The 26340-nt window shown below is 37.0% G+C and overlaps 1 protein-coding gene across 2 annotated transcripts in view; it reads right to left on the reverse strand.

The window, feature by feature from the left end:
* LOC150106701 (uncharacterized) overlaps positions 1-26340 on the reverse strand; it is a 568467-nt gene that overhangs the window by 322515 nt on the left and 219612 nt on the right. For both annotated transcript variants that reach the window (XM_090393288.1, XM_090393289.1), the window contains exon 6: positions 16789-16832. In XM_090393288.1, the coding sequence (XP_090249414.1) occupies positions 16789-16832 (44 nt within the window). The remainder of the gene's footprint in view (positions 1-16788; positions 16833-26340) is intronic.

A 26340-nucleotide genomic window follows, 5' to 3' on the forward strand; every position in this document is an offset into this window, starting at 1 on the left:
GTTATTTTATTTTTTGGCATTTAAACCAAATGTGAATACAGAACTTATGTGATATTTACCACGTTCATACAAGAATATATTGAGAATATGCCACAAAAAAATTAAGGGATGATCATTGTTGCATACTAGAATAAGAAAGATGATGTTCGATGTAGTCGTTGAGACAGTTGTAGGTATCCTCCCACGATGAGTCTTTGGACTCCTTGGAGGTGTCAGGAATAATAATAATAATAATAATAATAATGACTGGAACAGAAGATATTGTGAAGTATTGTAAAGCATGTGAAGAGATGGACTGGCCATTTTAGTAGATTGCCAGATGAAAGGTGGACAAAATTAAGCACTAAGTGGATACTAAGAGAAAGAATGTGAAAGAAAGGTTTCCAAAGAACAAGATGGAGGGATGATCTACAAAAGTTTGACATAAGGTGGTGGACTCTGGTTAAAGACAGACAGACAGACAGACAGAGAGAGAGAGAGAGAGAGAGAGAGAATTGGAAAGTTAATGGGGAGGCCTTTATCCAGTAGTGGATCGAAAAAGATCGTTAAAGAAGAAGTATTACATACCTTACCACAGTTTTTACATAATTCACATATTTGCACTCCAAGTAGTTAAAATTAGTTACAGACTATTAGTGTGGAGAATTATGGTTTTAATTCAACAACTGAAACTCATATCAAGAATGGTAAGAGCAAATCAGCTACTGCTAATCATGCATCTATTATACCCGCCAATGTCAGTAAGAAATGTCACAATTAGATTCTTTGAATAAACATTCATATGTGAAGATGCTTCAGTGCATTAATTTGAAATTATCCCCAAGAATCCTATAGCTTGCATCAACCTCATGTTGAGTCACACACTTGTATCATTTTATACAGCTTTGAATGTTTAGATCTGCTTCCTAGCTGAATAGTGAGTTTGGCTGAAGTAGGATACATGGCAAGAGCATGGAACTCGATAAACACCCAGTAGGAATAAGGGGGAGTTTTTCTTTAAGGCATGGAAATAGGTAGTCGATTTTTTTGGGACAGGATTTGAAATACAGGTTTAAAGATGGGGGTCATCAGGAGCCCCTTGAGAAGCCTGGCCAGACAATTATGAGCACCTTTAACATAAGGAATAGGAATTCTACATATTTCATCTTGATTTGAAAGATAAGAGGAGGAAAAACAGTCAATAATTCTGAAAGTCTTAGAATTAGAGCCATTTCAAGGACACTATTTGCTCAATCCCCCCCCCCCCCCCCGAAGGTATCTCCACCTTGACATAGTGAGGGGGCTTGGTGCTCTGATCCAGTCAGATCTAATTTCGATAGGAACCAAACTAAGCAAGATACTCTGGAGTGGACAACAGTAATTCCAATGCAAAAGTTTGAAAAAGGATGGAAAACCACAACAAGACTGATCTCATGGACTGGGCACCCAAAATGAAAGACTGATCGACTTTTGTATAGAAGAACTTATGGTTACTAATTCCTTCTGTGAGCAACACAAACGGAGACTATACACATGGAGGTTGCCTGGAGACAGAACAACGAACCAAACTGATTACATCCTTATTAAAAAAGATGGAGGTCTATGATGAAAAAATGTTAAAGCATTTCCCAGAGCTGATTGTGTCTCTAATCACCAACTGTAATACAAACAATATATACACCAACACAAACTTCTTCTTCTGCAGCTTCTCCCACTTAAGTGGGATCACTGTTGATGATGAGTCTCCTCCACATAATCCTGTCTTGTGCTGTCACCACATCCAAGTTCTTCATCCTCAAGTCCTCTTCTACTAGCTCCCTTCATCTCTTCTTTGGCTGCCCAAGCTTCCTCCTTCCTTGCACATCCATCTGCATGACCCTTCTTCCCACATATTCGTCCTCCCTCCTCATCACATGACCAAACCATCTCAACCGTGCCTCCTATATCTTTACTCCTAGGTTCGTAACTTTCACTGTTCCCATCAAATAGTCATTTCTCAGACGATCCTTTCTGGTCACACTGCACATCCACCTAAGCATTCTCATCTCTGCTACTTCCATCCTGCTGATGTTATTTTTCCTCAGGGCCACAGTTTCTATAGCATACATCATAGCTGGCCTCACTACTGTCCTATAGATTTGCCTTTCAGATTGATCGGCACCCTCTTATCGCATAACACTCCAGCCATTTCCCTCCAGTTACTCCAACCCGCTTGTATCCTGCATCGCACTTCCTTCTCAGCTCCTCCATCTTCTTCCACTGTTGAACCTAAGTATCTAAAGTCCCTCACCTTCCTGATGACATTTCCTTCCAGCTCCAGATCTGTCTCCTGGCTGCCGCCTGCTGTGCAACAATTATACTCTGTCTTACTTCTGCTCAGTCTCATAATTCTCTCTTCCATTACTTTTCTCCATCTTTCCAGTTTAGTTCCCACTTCTTCTCTTGAATCTGCACACAGCAAGATGTCATCTGCATACAACATTGTCTAAGGCGCATCTTCTCTCACCTCCTCCGTCACCACCTCCATCACAATATTAAACAGAAACGGATTTAATGCTGACCCTTGATGCAAGCCAACTGTTACTTGAAAACTTTCTGTCTGTCCCAGACAGGTACGAACACTTGTCTTCATTTTTCTGTACATTTCCCGCACCAACCTGACATATTTCTCCGGCACCTTCTTCTCCCTCAGACACCTCCAGACTTCTTGCCTTGGCACTCTATCGTATGCTTTCTCCAGATCAATAAATGCCAGATGTAGCTCCCATTGTTTCTCTCAAAACTTTTTCATCATCTGCCATAATCCAAAGAGAGCATCTGTTGTTGATCTACCAGGCATGAAGCCAAATTGTTCCTTTGCAATCTCCACCTCCTTCCTCAATCTTCCATCAAGAACCCTTTCTAGGATTTTCATTGTGTGGGACATCAACTTTATTCCTCTGTAATTCTTAGTCTTGTGCATTCCCTTTACCCTTGTAGATGGGGACAATAGTACTTTCCCTCCATTCCTCAGGTATATTTTCCTGTTGGCAAACTTTCATAAACAGGTCCCACAGCAGGTCAATTCCCTCTCCCCCCAGTGCCTTCCATGCTTCCACTGGAATCCTGTCGGGGCCCACCGATTTTCCATTCCTCATCCTTTTCATAGCCTCCTTCACTTCCACTCTACTGATGTTCTGCACCATCCCCTCAGAAGGCTGCCCATCTTCTCTGTGAGTCCTCGCATTTTCTTCATTCAAAAGTCCCTCAAAGTATATTCTCCATCTGTTTCTTATGTCCACATACCTCCATAATAGTCTTCCTTCAGCATCTTTTATCTGCCTCACATGTAAGATGTCCTTTGCTGCTTTATTTCTACATTTCGCTAATTGGTAAATTTTTCTCTGTCCTTCCTTTGTTTCTAAATGATCATACAGTTCTTGATATGCCATGGCCTTTGCCTGTGCCACAACGCTCTTGGCTTCTTGCTTTCTCTCTCTGTACACCTCTCTGTCCTCTTCCAATCTTGACACATCCCACTTCTGCTTTGACTTCCTCTCAGCTGTCACTGCCACTTATACATTATTATTCCAACACCAACCCTCCTTCTGCTCTCTAATCTTTCCAGATGTCTCACCAAGCACCTCAATTGCACAGATCAGGATTACTTTTGAATTATGTTTCCACAAATCTTGTACACTTTCCAGTCCATCCAAAATCTTCTCTAACACCCTCTCCCTAAAATGATTCCTCACACTCTCTTCTTTTAAGCGAAACCACTTAATTGTCTTCATCCCATGGCTTCCAGAGGCTGTTATCTTCGATCTTATTTTAAAGTCTGTGCACAGCAGTCGGTGTTGCTGTGCCACTTGATCTGTTGGAATTACTTTTCAATTTGTCACAACCTTAAGATGCTTTCTTCTAGTCAAAATGTAATCAATTTGTGAACTGTTGTTACCACTCCTAAATGTTATCAAATGTTCTTCCCTCTTGTAGAAAAACGCATTCACAATTGCCAGATCAAACGCTACTGCAAAGTCCACAACCCTCTCTTCTTCCTGGTTCATCATTCCCACTCCGTGGCCACCATGCACCCTTTCACAGTCTCTATTTTGTCTCCCTATGTGTCCGTTCAAGTCTCCTCCGACAATCACCATCTCGTTTTCTTCCAGTTCCCTCATTTCTTCATCTACCACGTTCCAGAATTCATCTTTCTCCTCTGCTATACAGCCAACTTGCAGGCATATACACATAATATGACCACCCGCTCTTCTCCAAGAACCAATTTCATTCGCATGATCCTGTCGTTCCTTCTACTCACTTCCAGTACTTCACCCTTCATTCTGCCACACACCACAATTCCTACACCATTTCTTCCCTCGTTATTCACTCCAGAGTGGAACAATTTATATCCATCTCCCAGTTCCCTTGCCTTTCCCACCCCCCTTCCACCTTGTCTCCTGCACACACAAAATGTCCAACTTCCTCTTCCTCATCATGTCTGCCACCTCTCTCTTCCCCTTCCAGTCATGCTTCCAACATTCAGTGTTCCCACTCACAACATCCTCTCCATCTGCTGGGCTCGTTTCTTTAACCACACCCATCCTTGATGCGGTAGTCCTCGTCCACTTCTCGCAGCTGTAGGACGATGTGGCTGCACATCGCTTAAGGGGTACGCCCTAGCCCTTATATCATTTTCTCTTTGACCCATATCATAGCTAGAGTTGGCAGTGAAGTTTTACGACCGGATGCCCTTCTTGACATCAACCCTTGCCATTTATCCGGGCTTGGGACTGGCACCTATTGAGGCTAGCCTGCCTCCTTCGGTGGCTGCAAAAGACAAAATGACTTAGCAAGATAGGAAAGATTCACCCCTAGCCCTCGAATACTCTAATAGCATCAGGGGGAAGGAGCAAGGAGAGGAGAAAGAAGCAAAGAAAGAAGGGGAGGAACCAGTCTACAGAATAATATAACAGATGTATATTACATGAAGTAAGACATGGTCCAGCATCTGGTACCTCGGGTATGTCATGCCAGTACTCACTAAAGTGATGAGGTACACAAACAATAATAATTATTTGTTGATTATGTTGATTAATTTTAACGGTATAGATGAGAACACAGACTGATAAGAAAATAACTGTTTATTAACTTAATGCTGATAATTTCGCTGGTATTCTATCCAGTACCTTCAGAGAACAAAAACAGTTTGTCACAGTATGCGAGACAATAATAATTATTTGTTTAATTGTCATTCTATAATCCTGTACTGAAGATGCCTATAACATTTAGGTGAAATGTTATAGGCATCAAAAACAAAACTAAATAAGTTTTGTTTTTGATGCTATTTGGTCTATGACAGAGCAAATGGTTTCTAGTTATATATATACTCATAATCTGCCCCCATCATCCCTCGAGGGTAAAATGATCATCCCTATAATGAGACCATTCCTGCTACCTTCTGCTCTGGTAATGATAGATGAACTATTCCAACACACCTTATAAGAGATACAAATCATCTCTTATATACAAGTCTTTTCTGTTATCAAAAGCACTCCAAACATTCACATTTTTTAAACCTTTCCTCATGAACATTTTCACTGATATGCCAATCATTATTACCAATCACCTCCTCAACTCTGCAATATCATACCTGTCCTTCCTTTGCATGTTTCTGTTGCATGGTCTCTAACATTCCTCTTAAATCTTTTGATTTAAGAGGAATATTAAATTTACGCTGCCTCTCAGGTAATTCATACCAAACACCACTATCATTTCTTGCAAAATTCACACTCTTGATTGAATCTCTAGGCAAGCACTCCTTTAGCATTTTATGTGACATACCCATATGTCACATAAAATCAATTATCAAATTGTTATATTCCTTATATATTCATGCATCATATTCCTCAGCCAAATTCATTTCTTATACTGAAATTCCTTACTCTTTGCTCTTCCTCTCATCTCTCTTTCCTCTACTCCTATACTCTTTTGAATTTTTCTCTCTCTCTCTTATTTTCCTTGGTGTCTCCCATTCTCTTATCTTCTTCTTTTCACTTACACTATCTCCTTTTCTCCCTCTCTCTCTTATTCTTTTAACTTTCTGTCACCTTTATTCTTGTTTTCTTTGCATCAATTAGGTTTTTCTCAAGCTTCTTAATCTCTTCATTTACCCTCCTCAACTCACTGCTCAAGCACCTTAGACTTTCTTCCCCATTCTCTGTTGTTTTCTCTCTCTCTCTTCAAGCATCCTGCTCTTACCCAACATTCATCCAGCCAAAGACACTTGCCCAATTTCATCCACTGTTACAGTATCCATCAATGTACCATTTGCACATTCTCCTCATCCTTAATCAGTTTACTCATATCTTTGGTTTGGCTACCTGTATCTCTGCTGGTACTTACTCATTTCAAACACACATACTCCCATTATCTAAAGCTGGAAATACTAACCATGAAGTCTTCCACTTCCTAATGCCTACATTTTGGACACAAATTCTTTCCACTCCTCTTTCTTATATTTTTAAATGACAGGATATGCTATGGTGAAATTAATAAATGTTGATATTTGTGTAGTTAACACAAAATAATTAATGATAGTATAGACTTATGAGGGCTGTCATGATAGGAATGAAAAATCAAATACAATTAAAAAACTTCACAAAACATGAACACAACTGAAATCAGTACTGTACATCACTCAGAACAGAATCTAACATGACACAAATTTCTACAATGCAAACATGTAGCAAGAGTGTGATGGCCTGGAATACAAGGGGGTGAATGTAGAAAAACTTATGGGATAGGTGCTGATAGAGAGAAACAGCCAAAAGGAGTTGCATGTAACAGGTAGAGTGGACAGAACTTTTGAAATGCCAGGGATATATCAGAAAATAAGAGGGGGGGGAGGAGAGTGTTACTCTGAGGAATTTCATTCATCTGAAAATTGCTGGAATTAAAGAGCTGTGCCTAAATGATATCCTAACAGGAACATAGTTAAAGTATGATGGTGTTTTTCACAAGGACAAGAAGGGAACTGCTGTTTAAGATAGCATGGGAGTTATGCCTGCACATATCCTCGATTTTGAGTGGTTTTGAGGCAATACTGTGAGGTGGACAACATAAAATATATAGTTAAGTTATAAATTATATATATATTGTAAATGGAGTGTCAAATCTCCTTCCAGTAGGTAAGAGTGATCATGAGATTATAATCTAGATGGTTTCTAATGATATTAGGACTTCTGTGAGAAAAAGGATACATGCAAAACTACAAGGCTCAGGAATCAGATTGCAAATCCATCTGCTGAGCCTTAAAATGAGGAGCTGGGCAGAAAGTTCAATGGTATTTAGACACATCATCATCATCATCATCATCAAATTCCTGCCATGTACCCTCAAGGGGTGTACAGGATATGACAGTACTACATGAAAAAATTACATCATTACTAACTTCCTATCTACAATTATCCTCCAAATCAGTCTGTTACTTGTCAAGACTCCAACATTATCAGATCTTATATTTCTATCGTCTAAGGCACTTTGTACCGTATCGATCCACCTATATCTTGGTCTTCCTCTGGGTCGTTTTCCTGCCAACCTGGCAGAAAACACTTGTTTTGCTAATCTTTCCTCTCTCATTCTATTTAAGTGACCATACCATCTGAGATTAGCTCTGCTAACGCATTCCGGGATGCTGACAATGTCAAGTTCTTTCCTAATATCCTCATTTTTAATATGATATTGCCATTGATGCCATCTGTTCACGCCTCTAATCTTTCTTAGGACTCTCATATCTGCGGTCTCTAGTCTTTGGTCAAGTGTTTTACTTCTGACCCAGCTCTCAGATCCATAAGTTAAAATTGGTTTGAACACTGTCTTGTATAGAGCTAATTTAGTGTTCAGACTAATTTCTTTCTTATTCCATATGAATTTATTCAATTGACTTCCCACGATACCAGCTTTGCTGATTCTGTTGTCTATTTCTATATTTAGTTTACCATCTTCAGTAAAAATTGTGCCTAAGTAGCTGAAATGTTTTACTTGTTCCACAGGTTCTCCATTCACAACACAGTTGACATTTTCAATGATTCTGCCTATTTTCATTGTCTTTGTCTTTTTATTGCTGACCTTCATACCATATCTATTACAACAGCTATTCAATTTAGTCAGAGAATCTTGCAGACTTGTAGCGGATTTATTTAGAAGTATAACATCATCCGCATAAAGCAAAGAGCTGACATTAACATCTCCAATTTTGATATCAGGTTTAATACCACATTCTTTCATAATGTGATCCATATAGATAATGAATAACAGAGGGGATAATGTACATCCTTGTCTCACACCAGATTTAACATTAAACCATCTTCCTGTACTTCCTTCAATTCTAACTGCTGACTTACAACTCAAATAAAGACTAAGTATTGCTTGATATAATGCCCCATTGACACCATATAACTGCAGCGTATTGAATAGCTTCTCTCTTGGCACCTTGTCATATGCCTTTTCCAAATCGACAAAACTTAAATACAGATCTTTGTTATATTCCCATGCTTTCTCGACTATTTGTCGTAAAGTGAAGATCTGATCCTGACAGCCTCTATTTGGCCTGAATCCAGCTTGTTCTTCACCAAGCTTTTCTTCCACAATTCTTCTCAACCGTTTCTCAAGTATACTTGCATAGATCTTGCCAGGAACACTCAGTAGGGAAATACCTCTGTAATTCTCACATTCAGTTTTATTTCCCTTTTTATATATGAGTACTATGAGAGCTCTACTCCAATCATTGGGAATTCGTCCCTCTGTCCAGGCTTTCTGAACTATGCAGTGCAGCCACTGTAAGACTCTTATACCACCATACTTCAGCATTTCTGGTCGAATATCATCTACTCCTGCTGCCTTTCCACATTTCAAGCCTTTGATGGCTTTTTCTACTTCAAGTATGGATATGTATTCCTGACTGCATGCCTGGTCAGCATTTTTTATCACTGTGCTGTCATCACTGCTTGTTTCATTTAGCAGTTTTTCAAAGTAATTACTCCATACTTCAAGGATATCTTTTTCTCCTGTTTTCATTTCACCTTTATCATCTCTAATTCCTTTTACAGCACTCTTTCTTCCATTCCTAAGCTTCTTCAACAACCTCCAGAATATTTTGCCACCTTCTTGATATTTATTTTCTATATTCTTGCCAAAGTCCTCCCATGACTTTTGTTTAGCAAGTTTTACACACTGTTTAGCTTTCTTACATTTGTCTCTGTATTCTGTAAGAGTAAAAGCTGACATATTTGCCAGGAACTTTTGATATGCTTTCTTCTTTTCCTTCACTGCCTCTTTAACTTCCTGTGTCCACCAGGGAGTTCTGATTTTTTTTATCCTTGCACACAACCTCACCACAAGCCTCTCTGGCAGAATCAATCAATGTTTCCTTCAGAGTTTGCCACTGAATCTCCAAGGTTTGATTCCTGTTCTCAAACTCTTTCATTTTCTTTTCAATAATCTTTCTGTATTTTAGTCTACAGTTCACATCTGAGAGCTGCTCAACTTTTATTCGCTTTAAAACTTTCTTACATGTTATTCTTTTCAATATGAAATTCAATTTTATCCTGCTCAAGACTAAATAGTGATCACTTCCAATTTCAAATCCTCTGTACACTCTGGTGTCCTGTACCAAGGAGAAAACATGACTATCAACAATAACATAGTCAATGAGACTTTTCTTATTCCTTGCCTCTTCTCTCCATGTGAATTTGTGCACATTTTTATGTTGGAACATGGTGTTAGTAATAACCAGTCCATGTCCTGAGCAGAAATCCAACAGATATTTGCCATTATTATTAGCTTTGCTCTTTTCTCCAAATTTTCCCAAAATATTTTTGTATGTCTCACAATCATTTCCTACTCTGCTATTTAGATCCCCAACAAGGACCAACTTTTCCTTTTTCATTGTGTCAGTTGCTTTTTCTAAAGCCTCAAAAAATTCCTCCACTTCTACCTTAGTAGAACCTTCTGTGGGACCATAGGCACAAATAAGTCTCATTGTCCAGTTCCCCATTCTCATATTTGCCCACATTACTCTACTTGAGACTGACTGCCATTCAAGAAGATTAGCCTCGTATTTTGTGTTGAATACTATGGCTACTCCTTCTTTTCCTTGATTGTCATTGCCTGAATATAACATTTTGTATTTATTGCTCAGAAAGATCTCACCAGTTTTGGTCTTTTTTGTTTCAGTCACCCCTATTATGTCGATCTGGTACTTATCTAATTCCTCAGCTAGCTCCATTTCTTTGCCATTCAGGCTTCTTACGTTGATAGTACCGATCTTTAACTCTGGTGATGTTGAGTTGGGGTTTGTTTTCAGATTTGTTCCAGTAGCTGACTTTTCGCTGTTCGCCCTGGTTCCCTGGCGAAAACAACGGGGGTATTTAGACACTAGTCAATAAAATAAAATGAGGAGTTGGGCACAAAGAAATTCAACGCTGTTAGGGTACTAGTCAAAACAATTTAACAACACAAATGTCTGAATGTATTCCAATGGTAAGGAAGTTAAATAGTTAGAGGTATGAAATGTATGAATGAAGATGTTCAAGCAATCTGAAAGCAGAAGACATTATGAAGGCAGAATATGATAAGTAGCATAAGTAGTAATAATCTGTTGCTTGAGGAGAACAACAATCAGAAAAGTAACTTGCTTGGAAAGGATAGCAAAAGTGTATTGCTGTGCACAGATCTCATCATGTGATTATCTGGGTGATAAAAAGCATTAGCAAATACAGAGAAGAGTGACTAATACTGTCCCAAGTGTCTGGAATGTTGAAAGGACAACTAATCGAGGAAATGTGCTCTAAAGACTTTGGGACAAAGAGAAGATAACATGATTGAGACATACAGGTTGGTGAGAGAGTCTATCTGTTAGATATTGGGAAAATACTGCATAAAGTGCTGGAAGGATGATAAGTTCTCCCTAGAAACTGTACCAGGATCATGTGTGTACAAGTGAAAGACAAATTAATACTTCATCATCATCAAATTCCTGCCATGTACCCTCAAGGGGTGTACAGGATATGACAGTACTACATGAAAAAATTACATCATTACTAACTTCCTATCTACAATTTTCCTCCAAATCAGTCTGTTACTTGTCAAGACTCCAACATTATCAGATCTTATATTTCTATCGTCTAAGGCACTTTGTACCGTATCAATCCACCTATATCTTGGTCTTCCTCTGGGTCGTTTTCCTGCCAACCTGGCAGAGAACACTTGTTTTGCTAATCTTTCCTCTCCCATTCTATTTAAGTGACCATACCATCTGAGATTAGCTCTGCTAACGCATTCCTGGATGCTGACAATGTCAAGTTCTTTCCTAATATCCTCATTTTTAATATGATATTGCCATTGATGTCATCTGTTCACGCCTCTAATCTTTCTCAGGACTCTCATATCTGCGGTCTCTAGTCTTTGGTCAAGTGTTTTACTTCTGACCCAGCTCTCAGATCCATAAGTTAAAATTGGTTTGAACACAGTCTTGTATACAGTTAATTTAGTGTTCCGACTATTTTCTTTCTTATTCCATATGAATTTATTCAATTGACTTCCCACGATACCAGCTTTGCTGATTCTGTTGTCTTTTTCTATATTTAGTTTACCATCTTCAGTAAAAATTGTGCCTAAGTAGCTGAAATGTTTTACTTGTTCCACAGGTTCTCCATTCACAACACAGTTGACATTTTCAATGATTCTGCCTATTTTCATTGTCTTTGTCTTTTTATTGCTGACCTTCATACCATATCTATTACAACAGCTATTCAATTTAGTCAGAGAATCTTGCAGACTTGTAGCGGATTTATTTAGAAGTATAACATCATCCGCATAAAGCAAAGAGCTGACATTAACATCTCCAATTTTGATATCAGTTTTAATACCACATTCCTTCATAATGTGATCCATATAGATAATGAATAACAGAGGGGATAATGTACATCCTTGTCTCACACCAGATTTAACATTAAACCATCTTCCTGTACTTCCTTCAATTCTAACTGCTGACTCACAACTCAAATAAAGACTAAGTATTGCTTGATATAATGCCCCATTGACACCATATAACTGCAGCGTATTGAATAGCTTCTCTCTTGGCACCTTGTCATATGCCTTTTCCAAATCGACAAAACTTAAATACAGATCTTTGTTATATTCCCATGCTTTCTCGACTATTTGTCGTAAAGTGAAGATCTGATCCTGACAGCCTCTATTTGGCCTGAATCCAGCTTGTTCTTCACCAAGCTTTTCTTCCACAATTCTTCTCAACCGTTTCTCAAGTATACTTGCATAGATCTTGCCAGGAACACTCAGTAGGGAAATACCTCTGTAATTCTCACATTCAGTTTTATTTCCCTTTTTATATATGGGTACTATGAGAGCTCTACTCCAATCATCGGGAATTCGTCCCTCTGTCCAGGCTTTCTGAACTATGCAGTGCAGCCACTGTAAGACTCTTATACCACCATACTTCAGCATTTCTGGTCGAATATCATCTACTCCTGCTGCCTTTCCACATTTCAAGCCTTTGATGGCTTTTTCTACTTCAAGTATGGATATGTATTCCTGACTGCATGCCTGGTCAGTGTTTTTTATCACTGTGCTGTCATCACTACTTGTTTCATTTAGCAGTTTTTCAAAGTAATTACTCCATACTTCAAGGATATCTTTTTCTCCTGTTTTCATTTCACCTTTATCATCTCTAATTCCTTTTACAGCACTCTTTCCTCCATTCCTAAGCTTCTTCAACAACCTCCAGAATATTTTGCCACCTTCTTGATATTTATTTTCCATATTCTTGCCAAAGTCCTCCCATGACTTTTGTTTAGCTAGTTTTACACACTGTTTAGCTTTCTTACATTTGTCTCTGTATTCTGTAAGAGTAAAAGCTGACTTATTTGCCAGGAACTTTTGATATGCTTTCTTCTTTTCCTTCACTGCCTCTTTAACTTCCCGTGTCCACCAGGGAGTTCTGATTTTTTTATCTTTGCACACAACCTCACCACATGCCTCTCTGGCAGAATCAATCAATGTTTCCTTCAGAGTTTGCCACTGAATCTCCAAGGTTTGATTCCTGTTCTCAAACTCTTTCTTCAAATTAATACTTAAACTTGATTTTTCTGGATTTTCATTTTTATAATTTCAAATGCTTCTAGGCCAATTTCTTTTGTTCTCTCCTCAATGTACAGTTTTTCTACCAATGCAGCTGGTTATTTTCCTCAATGTATTGTTCCCACTAATTCAATTCCTTTGTTTACTGTACATTTTATTATATCTTATACAATACTATGGTTTTACTATTATACAGTCTCCCCTTCCTAGAGAAGACTGTAGTTTTCTTCTTTTTCCAAAGTGAACTAGATCTTAATGTTCAGGTTATTAAGATGTGTTAGGAAGGTGTTAATAGCTTCAGAGCCAAGTGGTCAAATGGAGAACTCTACATAGTGAAGCCAAACTGTAGGCCTTGTAGGGCAGAGAGAGATCAAAGCTTTTATCAAAGCTTTTCTTCAAATGTCTCTATGAAGTAGTGTGCTAGGGAGGGAGAAAGTGAAGAGATCCCATGGCTCTCTTGCCAAATAAAATGTTCCAAGTTCAGGGTGAACATAAATGAGAATGACATACCAGAAGGAAATTGTGCTTGGATGAGACCTAAAGTATCCTTAAGAGGAACACTGGTGAATAGAGAGGTTGGTTAAAACTCGCCATTATGTCAGTGTGAGGTTAACTATACTGGCCTTAAAATGGATAGAGTTTTTAATGTGTAGAGAAGTGTTGTCAGTATATTGGGTGAGCTCTTTGGCTAAATACTTAGCTAGCTTTTGCTTGAGCAGGAAGGATGACAGGTTTGTTATGGTTTTTTCTGGTAATTGTTGAGACTTGGAAGAATCATTTTAATTAGATTTGCAAATTTAATGATGTGCTGGCCATCCACAGTCTACCTGCGCACACGTCTTCAAGTGCAAAAAACAGCTTGGTTGGTGTCAGTGAGTAGAAAGTGCATGCTGCCGATCTTCCTGTAAAAGGGCTAAACTAGAGTGCTTATATGTGTAGAGCATCTTTGGTGATTTAAAACAGTGTTTTAATTTAACACAATTAGGGATGATGTTGTCATCCGAGAAGCATTTTAGAAAGGCATGCCTGTTCCTTTGTCTAGAAAGTTTCAGTTTTAGTTTACACTGTACTGATGGGCTTTGCGTGCTGTTGACTCTCCATGGATTATACTAAGTCTGGTAACAAGGATTATACACTGCTTATTCATAATATTATTTAAGAAAGTTACAATGTACATTATATATTAATTATAATAACTTTTAATTAATATTTCCAATATTTCAACAGAGTCAAACTGCCATCATCATTCCAATTGTTGATATTGATTCACCCACATATAAACTAGCTAAGAGCTCACCCAATATACTGGCAACACCTCTTCACACATTAAAACTCTGTCTGCTTTAAGACCAGTATAACAAATCTCAATGCTTCAACACACTGACATAATAACCAGTTTTGAAGTCACCTTCCTATTCACCAAAGTTACTCTTATTTCAAATACACAATTCAAATACAATTTCTTCCCGATATCTAAGCTTTGTTTAAGTTTGCCCTGAACTCAAACTATTTTGTTTGGCAAGGAAAATTCTATGAACAAATAAAGAGAAGAGCCATGGGGGTCTCTACTACTTCATGGAGACCTGTGAAGAATAAATCTTTTTCTTAATATTTCCAATCTCTGCCCCACAAAGACCTACAGTTTGGCTTCATTATGTAGATTATGTATTTTCCATTTGGCCCACATGGCTCCGAGGCTCTTAACACCTTCCTAACACAACTTAATAACTAACACCCTAGGAACTAGTTCATCTTGAAAATAATAATAAAATAAAAAAATAAAGTCTCCTTCTAGGCACTTTGATTACACATCAAACTGATGGATTCTTGGCATTCTGTTTACAGAAAACCCATACACACAGTCAGATATATTCAACAACTGTCACACCCCATCCCCTCCCAACAGTAGGGAATTATTAAAACCTTGTTCAACAGGGCAAAATTGATCAGCTCCAATAAGAACGCCCTTGCCACTGAACTTGAACACATTCACAATATCTTCTTAGCCAATGGCTACAATCCCCACCAAATCCAAAAAAATATTAAGACACTATACCAAATCTATTACCCATCTCATATATCCAGAAAAACTAAAAAAATCCTCAAAAAATACAAAGTTGTAACCACTTATAGACTATATAAATGGCATCCCTTATCTACTCTTCTAAAGTCCAGCCACAATCTCTAGACCTGCCAGCAGTATGTCAGGTCCCACTGTGGCCAAACAGACAGGACAGCCAACCTAGGAATTGCCAAACAGAAAGGCTACATCCAATTCCACCATTACAGCAACTCAGGGTTTCCTGACCATGCCTTGGACACCCACTATAAGAAACGATGGATAAAGACCATCTTACTCCCCAGGAGCAAATTTAAATATGAAAGACTTTTCTTAGAATCTGCCTCAGCTTTCCCAAACCTAAACAAATATGGTTGTATGAAACTAACAAATGTGGGAAGTGCTTGACCTTAGAACTTCAGCCCAACAGCCAAGAATACCCATCCCAGCCAACTAGAGGACAGCGTTTAGAACTACACTTGCACTTGCCTTTGTTGTTCTTCTTCAGTCATACTTACATGATGTAGTGTTTGCATACACATATAGAGTTCAATGTTGCAAAATGTAAGGTTTTAAAATTTGGAAAACAAAGATGGGATGCAGAATTTATGCTTGGTGAGAATATATTGTTGGAAGTAGAGGAAATAAGAGATCTGGGGGTGATAGTGGATAAGGATCTAAAATTTAGGGGACACATCGCCAAAATTGTGAAGACAACACAAAGACTTCTGGGAATGATGCGGAGGACACTGACGTGTAGAAGTAGGGAGATTCTTGTTCCATTGTATAAGGCTTTGATTAGGCCACACATGGACTATTGTGCCCAGATTTGGTCACCGGGTTTTCAGAAGGATGAAGAAATGTTGGAAAGGGTCCAAAGGTGACTAACTAAGGTAGTTTCTGACCTCTGGAATGTTGAGTATGAGGAAAGATTGAGAAGATGTAATTTGCAGAGTCTGGTGGAGAGAAGGAAGATGGGAGATATGATAGAGACCTACAAGTTGGTAAGGGGTTGTTATAAGATCAATGGTGGAGAAGTTCTACAGAGAATAGTGGGAGATCAGAGGAGAACCAGAGGTCATCCCTGGAAACTGTATAAAGTAGGGGAGTGAGAGGCAGGTTTTTTTCGTGCAGAGTTGTGAATGATTGGAATGCCTTGCCTGAGGGTGTGGTGTCTGCAAGGAGTTTGAGTGTGTTTAAGACACGGTATGATGAGATGTGTGTGTGATAAAAGGACCTCCCGGATGAGTCTTTGACTCCATGAGGTCTTGGGAAATAATAATAATAATATCAATTTGTTCATCGTTCCCTGAAGATGGCAGTTTGACTCTGCTGAAATATTGGAAATATTAATCTTAATTAGTTCTAATTTTAAGTTATTCTAATTAATATATATTGCTAGTTGTAACTTCCTCGAGTAAAGCCATTAAGGAGAGAGAAAAATTCTAGCTTCAAGAATCCATAGACTTCCTGCAATGAGTCTCTTGACACTACCGAGGCCTAAAACAATACTAATAACACAAAGAACTATTTAAACTTCAAATACAAGGTTAATTTGAAGGAATTAAAAATGAGAAATGAGAAACAAATTTTAAAAAAATAAAAATCTTTACCTTCCCATTGCTAAACTATCCCAGTCATCTGTATGCCACTTAAACTGAAAATTAAAATAATGTACACTGAAATTGAATAAAAGTAAATCTATAACAAGAACTTAGCAAAATTAATAATTAATTTAATAATGGTTAATACATGTAATTCATTGATTAAAGCCATTTCTACATTCAAATTTCTGTTGTTGAAATGACTCATGTAAATGTAATACATGTATGACATATTATCTTTCCCATATTTAACAAGAATAAAATTTCTTGTTAAATATAGTTTACTTTGTAACCAAGTGAAAAAATTTTCAATAGCCATTCTCTTATCTACCAACTACTTCATCCATTTAGTGAATATTCTGTCAAATGCTTTTGTAAAATCCAACAGTATCATGGTGTAACCATCTCTGTTATCCAACTTGAGCATTACATTATTGTAAAAAGTGAGTAAATTTCTAAGCAAAACAAAGTGATACTAAAGAGGGTAAACAGATTTTGTGTATGTGAGGGGGGGGGAGGTAATAATAGGTAATTAAAGTGATATAGAGATCCTGCAGGATTCCACATTATTCTCTGCCCTTTTTAAATTTTAAAAGGCAAAGAATAATGGTTGCCAGTTCAATGTGGCATGGTGTGAGTTATGCACTTGGATGAAGAGATGACATGCTTTGCATTACATAGATGCAAATGGCAGAAAATTATCTAGGCATTATTATACAGTCATCTCCATGGATGGAGTATATAGATCACTGTAGGAAGCTAATTAAACATTTCACCAAACACTATCATTTGTATAATACATATCATACTTTGCTTTGAATTCATTCACCAAAACAGCACTCACAACTGATTCTGGTAACACATTCCATACATTTACCACACTCCAAGTGAAAAATCTGATCTTATGTCCTTGTCAACCACACTCTTACTTATAAATTATATATTTAGTTTAATCCTTTATCCAAGTGTAAGCAAACAAAGTTTGCACCTGAAGTATCTTCAGGACTGGGCCAACTTGTAGCAAAGGTGGACAAAGCTTCACATCACTTGCCTTAGTATCCCATAATGCAAAGCATGTTCTCCTGCAGGTTCTCTCTACATCTGCTTTATTAATTATTGCTCTACCCAGTTTTGCATCATCAGCAAACAAATTAATATTTTCCCTCAGATCAATAATGTACAAATTAATATTTCTATGACAATAATGTACAAAATAAATAGCAGTATCCTGAGTACAGAGCTTTGTGACCCTCCACTGAGAATCTTGTACGAAAATTATTGACATATTTCTTGAAAGGTTGAGGGTTGTAGCTGCTGGGGAACACGTCATGAAGAAGTCTGTTCCAGAGGACACAGGTAGACAGAATAAAAGAGGAAGAGAAGAAGTATGTTCAGAGGCTTAGCAGATGGATCGAAAAAAGACTCAGAGCTGAAACAATGCATCAGTAAGATAGTAGTTGAAGTGAGTCAGTGAAGGAGGGCGTATCTATCAACTGAATTGCTCTTCTCTGGATACTAAGAAATTTTAGGGAAGTACACCACCCCAAACATGTGAACAGTTTTCTATGGACAGCAGGAGATGGGATTTGTGCAGTGTTAGTAGCTGGATAGATAAAAAATAGCATCTTGAATGGAAAAGAATGTCTAGTTTGTTCTTTGAATTGCTTTTGGTTTACACACACATGCATACACGCACTCGCACACACACACGCACACTGATAATGTACTGTTAGTTTAAGTATGAAATATCTGTTACTTTTCATTGAAGTTTATTAATATGGTTATTGTGTTATTTTAATGTCTAAGAAAGCTATTCATGTGTTTATGCAATGAGAGGCCGGAGGTAAATATCAGCACACACATATATATATATATTATATACAGGAATACCTTGTATAGCGTGGTTAATTGGTTCCAAGAAGCATCAGCGCTATGCAAAACCGCATTGTTCAAGGTCTATTTATAAAGGTTTTCAATTTCATTTGTTTATTACAAAAATTTAGGATAATAAAAATGTTTAAAAATGAAAAAATATTGTTATTTTTATTAATTAAATAATAAATAAAATCCTTTTAAACTGATATAAAAGTTGTAGAAAACAAAACAAATATTGCTTCAATTTTAGCATACAGTAATTTACTTTTTACTAAAGTAGTCTTTTAGTGTTCGTTGACCCATCCTTGTCTTCTTTGTCTTTTCAAGTACTAGATCTCTGTAGCATTTGATGGCATTATTGAGACTTTGTCTCACTTTGATGCTTCTTTCCAAATTCGGATCGGCATTTATGAGAAAGTCGGAAGCTTTGTCGATTTTTCTCACAAAAGTTGAAAGGTCAGCAAAGGAAAATTCTTCAACCATGACATCAGTTGGGGGTCATCTTCGTCTGCTTCATAGGCTTGTTGTTGTTCCAACTCCAAAAGGGTTTCATCATCCAGATCATTCGAATGAGAATCAATACATTCGTTCACATTGTTACAATCTAAACTTGTAAAACCAAGATCTTTGCCCATCTGCACAATTTCTGTTGAGATTTCCTCTTTCTGTGTTGCAAAGGAAACAAAGTCTTTTGAGCAATGCGGCAAGATATTATGCCATACGGTTCTCATGTTGCTTTGAGTCACCTCTTGCCAAGATTCATAAATATTTTGAATCGCATCTTTTATGTTAAATTTCTTCCAAAATTTACTCAAAGTCCAAGAATCTTCTTCTGCTGCAGCTTTAATAGCTTGGGCAAAAGTTCGTCTTAAATAGTAAGCCTTGAAAGTGGAGATAATGCCTTGATCTATCGGCTGCAGAATTGATGTTGTGTTTGGAGGGAAAAATGAATCTTGACATTTTCATCTAAGTCAGTCAATAGAGTTGGATGGCCTGGCGCATTGTCTAATAAAAGCAAAATTTTGAAAGGAATATCATTCTTTTTACAATAGCTTTTAACTTCAGGGCAAAAACAAGTTTTAAACCAGTCTTCGAAAATTGAACGAGTCACCCACACTTTTTTATTCGAACGCCAATGAACAGGTAAATTGTTCTTTGTAAAGCCCTTAAGAGCTCTTGGGTTTTCCACTCTGTACACTAACAGTGGCTTCAATTTTAAATCACATGATGCATTACCTCCTAGTCAAAGTGTCAATCGGTCTTTTGACACTTTATACCCAGCTTGTGTTTTTTTCTTCTTTGCTAGAAATGTGCGCGATGGCATTCTTTTCCAGAACAAGCCCGTCTTGTCAGCGTTAAAAATTTGATCATCTGTGTAGCCTTCCTTCTCAATAAGCTCCTTCAATTCATTGGGAAATAATTCTGCAGTTTTAGTGTCAGCACTTGCGCTTTCACCTTGGATTCTTACGTTATGGAGTCCCATATGCTTTTTTGAAATTGTAGAACCACTAGCGACTTGCTACAAAATTATCACTGGCTGTATCGCCCTCATTTTCGCTTTCATTTTCTTTTATTTTGTCATATAGACTTGTTGCTTTTGCCTGGATTATCATTTGACTCAAAGGAATCTTTTTCTGATTACAATCTTCAATCCAGATCATTAGAAGGCATTCCATATTTTTCATCATAAAAGATTGATTTCTCATGATCACTTTTGACATATAAGAAGCGGTGCTCATTTTATGTTATTTAATCTTTTTCTTTGCTCTGAATAATTTCATACAGATGACTCATTCATTGAATTCTCACGTGCTATTTTAGCAAACGAAGCACCATTCTCGTGACATTTTATAATTTCAAGTTTCTTCTCTAATGTCAACCACTTGAGTTTTTTTGTTACTCCAAAAGTGTTTTCTTTGTTTTGTCTCTTTTCACTCATACTTAAATAATAAAAAAATATGAAATACTAATATTAGCGTAAATAATAAAATGCCGCAGGGAAAGAACATGTCTACGTGAGAGCCAATCGAATAACTACTGCATAAACGTGACTCTCGACTGTCATTTGCGGCACCCAGAAGTCACTGGTCAGTGTTGACAATGTTAGTGTAATAATGATAAGTGTAATAATAAAAACGCGTTAGACCAAAACTCGCGTTGTTCAAAACTGTGCTGTACAAGGTATTCCTGTATGTGTGTGTGTGTGTGTGTATATATGTATATATATATATATATATATATATATATATGCATATACAGAAAAGCCTCATTTTATGAAGGAGTTCCCAGCCCACTGTTCATAAAGTGAATCATTCATAAATTGAGGTAAAATTATAATGTATTTAAATGAGATTAGTTGCTTCAGTATGAATGACTTGTACAAATGACTCTTTTCTTCCACCAGCTTCTTTATTTCATTAACCAACATGATTACTGCTTGAGTTACAGAAATGTTGTTTTGATTCATATCTTCAATACACAAGCACTAATAATTTTTCCATATTTTTCATTACTTCACTCTGTGACTATGATGTTCTTGACACTTTTGCATTACCAATTCCTGCATTTAAATGTTTTATCTTCTCTACATTAGTTACTATTGTTGAAACTATACAAGGCATTAACTTTAATGCTTTACACACATCAGAATGACTTTTCCTAATTCGATATGTCAAATCACTTTCATTTTTACTTAAATGGTAAGCGATTTTCTGTTTATTTTTTAGCTGAGGAAAACATCAAATCAGCTCTATGTTTTTAATTTATTATTTAAATTAAATACTAATATTAGTAAAACTTTTACTTTTTACAAGTCCTTACAATGTGGTTAATGGTGTACTGAAATATAAACAAACTATTTTGCAATCTTCACCCACAATGCTATAGAATAAAAAGCAAAAGACAATTGCAAATGCTGCCGACATGGTGCATTTAAGCTTTTGTTTGGTTTGTTGTTTATATTATGGATTTTTTGCTGCTGATTTTGAAATGTTTGTTTGAATCTTCATAAATAAAGGAAATGTCAAATGAGATCTTCCTGTGTGTGTGTGTGTGTGTGTGTGTGTGTGTGTGTGTGTGTGTGTGTGTGTGTGTGTGTGTGTGTGTGTGTGTGTGTGTGTGTGTGTGTGTTACAACAGTTTCTGGCTACAATGCTTATTCTTCCATTCCACACACTGTAGAAACCAAGCATAGCATGTCACATGGTTGAACATGTTAATTTTATTAAGAAGCAGGTTTCTATTTTTATTTTAAGTCTGAAATTGTTTCTAATTTATAAAGTTCAAAGGATCAAAAATTTAAATATGACAAAGTAATCAAAAGTTTGGGAATTTTTCAAGGTAGCAAACTCAGAAGTCCAAAATAAAAGTATCAAATAAAGATGGAAACACTTCAATGATGATAACACATTTTAACAACTAAACATGATATTAATTTGCAGCACAATAGAGAAATACAAGAAGACAACTTTTCTTAAAAAATCAAAACCACTGACAGCTACTGTGTGAAAAAAAGTTTAGAGCAAATTGCTTCTGAACTGGCTATTGTTGATAATATATCAATAAAAGCAAATCACAAAATCAAGTTTTAGAATGATGGAATAAAAAATCAAGATGGAATCTTGATTTTTTATTCCATGATTGAAGATGATGGAATGAAAAAATCAAGTTTTAAGCTTCCCAGTGCTGAAAGAGATGTGATGAGACTGATTCAAGATTTTTTTATAAGTAAACAGAGATGATTTCAGAGATGTTCCTTAAACAGAGATGTCATTCCAAGCAATACTGCAAGAAGAGATTTAGTCTCACTCCAGAACGAATGCATCTTGAACGGAGTACAAAGATGAGATACTATTTCAACATTATTCTGCATGGAAATCATAGTGAATTTTAAAATCTGGTTTGGTTTAGATTTATAATTCATATTCAGAATCCTTCCTAAATGAAATACCATTACATTTTGTTCAGTTAAACACCAAAAAATATATCAATGTAAGCATAGATAACTGAGATAATCAATATATATCTGTATAGTTATCAAGGATAACCCAGAGTCTTCATTTAAAATTTTTATATGGGATTTATATAAAATGGGAGTTTATATAATATAAATGAAGTGCGATAGATAAAAACAGAATGTGATAAGTCAAATAATGGTGCTAGCCCACAAAAATAAAGTGTTCCGTCGACATAATAATTATTATTATTATTAAGAGACATCTCCCTGGAGATCTCTCTTAATAATAGATCTCTCTAGCCACAAACTCTACACACACACACACACACACACCAGCTATCATACTTATTCTTGAATTCATTCACACTACTTGCACTCACAACATCCAATGGCAATCAATTCATTCCAATCATGCACCACCCAATGAGGGAAAAATCTAGCCCTCACTCCCTTCTTAGCAGCATTTATTCTCAGCTTCCAAGAATGCCTTCAAGTCCTTTCCCCACCCTCCATAAACTGAAAACTTCCATCAATTGAAATCCTGTATGATCTTTTCAGAAGTTTGCAAGTCTCAATCATACATCCTTCTTTCTCCTGTTTGCTAGTGTCTGCAGTCTACAAATTCTCAATCTGTCATCATAATCAGTATTCCACAATCCTGATATCATTTTTAACACTCCCCTTTGTACTTTCTCCAATATATCAGAATCACACTGGAAACAAGGAGACCAGACCTGTGTACAATAGTCCAAGTGAGGTCTTATCAAGGCCTTGTAAAGAGGCAAAATGACATTCTTATCTTCACATGTAAATGTTTGTTTCAGCATTGCAATTATTTTTTGAGTTGTATTTGCAGTCTTTGCCACACGGCCCCTGAACTTCAACTTCCTATCTACTAACACTCCAAGATCCCTAGCCTCATCAGTTTGTTCTAGCACAATCCCACCAATATAATACAACATTGGATATCTAATCACGCCGAAGTGAATAACTTTACATTTACTGACAATGAACTGACACCCATTTTCCCATGCCCATAATTACAGCCTATTCAAATCATTCTGCAAGTAAACTGCATATCAGCAGCATTCCTGATTACCCTACCTATCTTTGCATCATCAACAAAGAGCTGAATGTCACTTGTTAAATCTTCCCAATCTCATTAATGTACAGATTGAATAACAGTGGACCAAGCACTTATCCTTGTGGCACATCACTGGTTACCTTAAATCGTGCAGACTCATATCCCCCATATACCACATTTTGATATCTGTCAGTCAGCCATCCTCTTATTCATACTAATATTCAATAATGGAATGCTTAAGGGTCAAAGCTGTATAACTGAGAGGAGACTTCCACATAGCCTTTAAAGGAATGCGGAGAACTGACCATGCTTCTGACGTAATGTCCAATCCTCATGATGTCCAATCGTGATGCACCCTGTTGGGAATTTACTTGGATACTGAACGAACGAGCATGGGCTAGCAACTTGGGAATTAGCCAACCAAATTGTATTCTTATTGGTTAAGCCAAAATAAAAATTGGTACAGCATGACAAAATTTCATGCTGGCTTGGGCGTCGCCCAGTTAAACAAGGCCCCCGTTATTTTCGCCAGGGAACCAGGGCGAACAACGAAAAGTCAGCTACTGAAACAAATCTGAAAACACACCCCAACTCAACATCACCAGAGTTAAAGATCAGTACTATCAACATAAGAAGCCTGAATGGCAAAGAAATGGAGTTAGCTGAGGAATTAGATAAGTACCAGATCGGCATAATAGGGATGCTGAAACAAAAAAGACAAAAACTGGTGAGATCTTCTTGAGCAATAAATACAAAATGTTATATTCAGGCAATGACAATCAAGGAAAAGAAGGAGAAGCCATAGTATACAACACAAAATACGAGGCTAATCTTCTTCAATGGCAGTCAGTCTCAAGTAGAGTAATGTGGGCAAAAATGAGAATGGGGAACTGGACAATGACACTTATTTGTGCCTACGGTCCCACAGAAGGTTCTACTAAGGTAGAAGTGGAGGAATTTTTTGAGGCTTTAGAAAAAGCAACTGACACAATGAAAAAGGAAAAGTTGGTCCTTGTTGGGGATCTAAATAGGAGAGTAGGAAATGATTGTGAGACATAGAAAATATTTTGGGAAAATTTGGAGAAAAGAGCAAAGCTAATAATAATGGCAAATATCTGTTGGATTCTGCTCAGGACATGGATTGGTTATTACTAACACTATGTTCCAACATAAAAATGTGCACAAATTCACATGGAGAGAAGAGGCAAGGAATAAGAAAAGTCTCATTGACTATGTTATTGTTGATATTGATGTTTTCTCCCTGGTGCAGGACACCAGAGTGTACAGAAGATTTGAAATTGGAAGTGATCACTATTTAGTCTTGAGCAGGATAAAATTGAATTTCATATTGAAAAGAATAACATGTAAGAAAGTTTTAAATTGAATAAAAGTTGAGCAGCTCTCATATGTGAACTGTAGACTAAAATACACAAAGATTATTGAAGAAAAAAAAAATGAAAGAGTTTGAGAACAGGAATCAAGCATTGGAGATTCAGTGGCAAGACTTGAAAAAAGCCCTGATTGATTCAGCTAGAGAGGCATGTGGTGAAGTTGTCTGCAAGGATAGAAAAATTAGAACTCCATGGTGGACACAGGAAGTTAAAGAGACAGTGAAAGAAAAGAAGAAAGCATATCAAAAGTTCCTGGCAAATAAGTCAGCTTGTGCTCTTAGAGAATACAGAGACAAATGCAAGAATGCTAAACACTGTGTAAAACTAGCTAAACAAAAGTCATAGAAAGACTTTGGCAAGAATATAGAAAATAAATATCAAGAAGGTGGCAAAATATTCTGGAGGTTGTTGAAGAAGCTCATGAATGGAGGAAAAAGTGCTGTAAAAGGAGTCAGAGATGATAAAGGTGACATGAAAACGGGAGAAAAAGATATCCTTGAAGTATGGAGTAATTACTTTGAAAAACTGCTAAATGAAACAAGCAGTGATGACAGCATAGTGGTAAAAAACACTGATCAGGCATGCAATCAGGAATATATATTTATACTTGAAGTAGAAAAAGCAATCAAAGACTTGAAATGTGGAAAGGCAGCAGGAATAGATGATATTCGACAAGAAATGCTGAAGTATGGTGGTATAAGAGTCTTACAGTGGCTGCAATGCATAGTTCAGAAAGCCTGGAAAGAGGGATGAATTCCCGATGATTGGAGTAGAGCTCTCATAGTACCCACATATAAAAAGGGAAATAAAACTGAATGTGAGAATTACAGAGGTATTTCCCTACTGAGTGTTCCTGGCAAGATCTATGCAAGTATACTTGAGAAACGGTTGAGAAGAATTGTGGAAGAAAAGCTTGGTGAAGAACAAGCTGGATTCAGGCCAAATAGAGGCTGTCAGAATCAGATCTTCACTATACGACAAATAGTCGAGAAAGCATGGGAATATAACAAAGATCTGTATTTAAGTTTTGTCGATTTGGAAAAGGCATATGACAAGGTGCCAAGAGAGAGAAGCTATTCAATACGCTACAGTTATATGGTGTCAATGGGGCATTATATCAAGCAATACTTAGTCTTTATTTGAGTTTTAAGGCAGCAGTTAGAATTGAAGGAAGTACAGGAAGATGGTTTAATGTTAGATCTGGTGTGAGACAAGGATGTACATTATCCCCTCTGTTATTCATTATCTATATGGATC

Source organism: Typopeltis vanoorti, chromosome 5, assembly GCF_054136105.1.
Source record: "Typopeltis vanoorti isolate ZY-2024b chromosome 5, IOZ_Tvanoo_1.0, whole genome shotgun sequence".
NCBI lineage: Eukaryota > Metazoa > Arthropoda > Arachnida > Uropygi > Thelyphonidae > Typopeltis > Typopeltis vanoorti.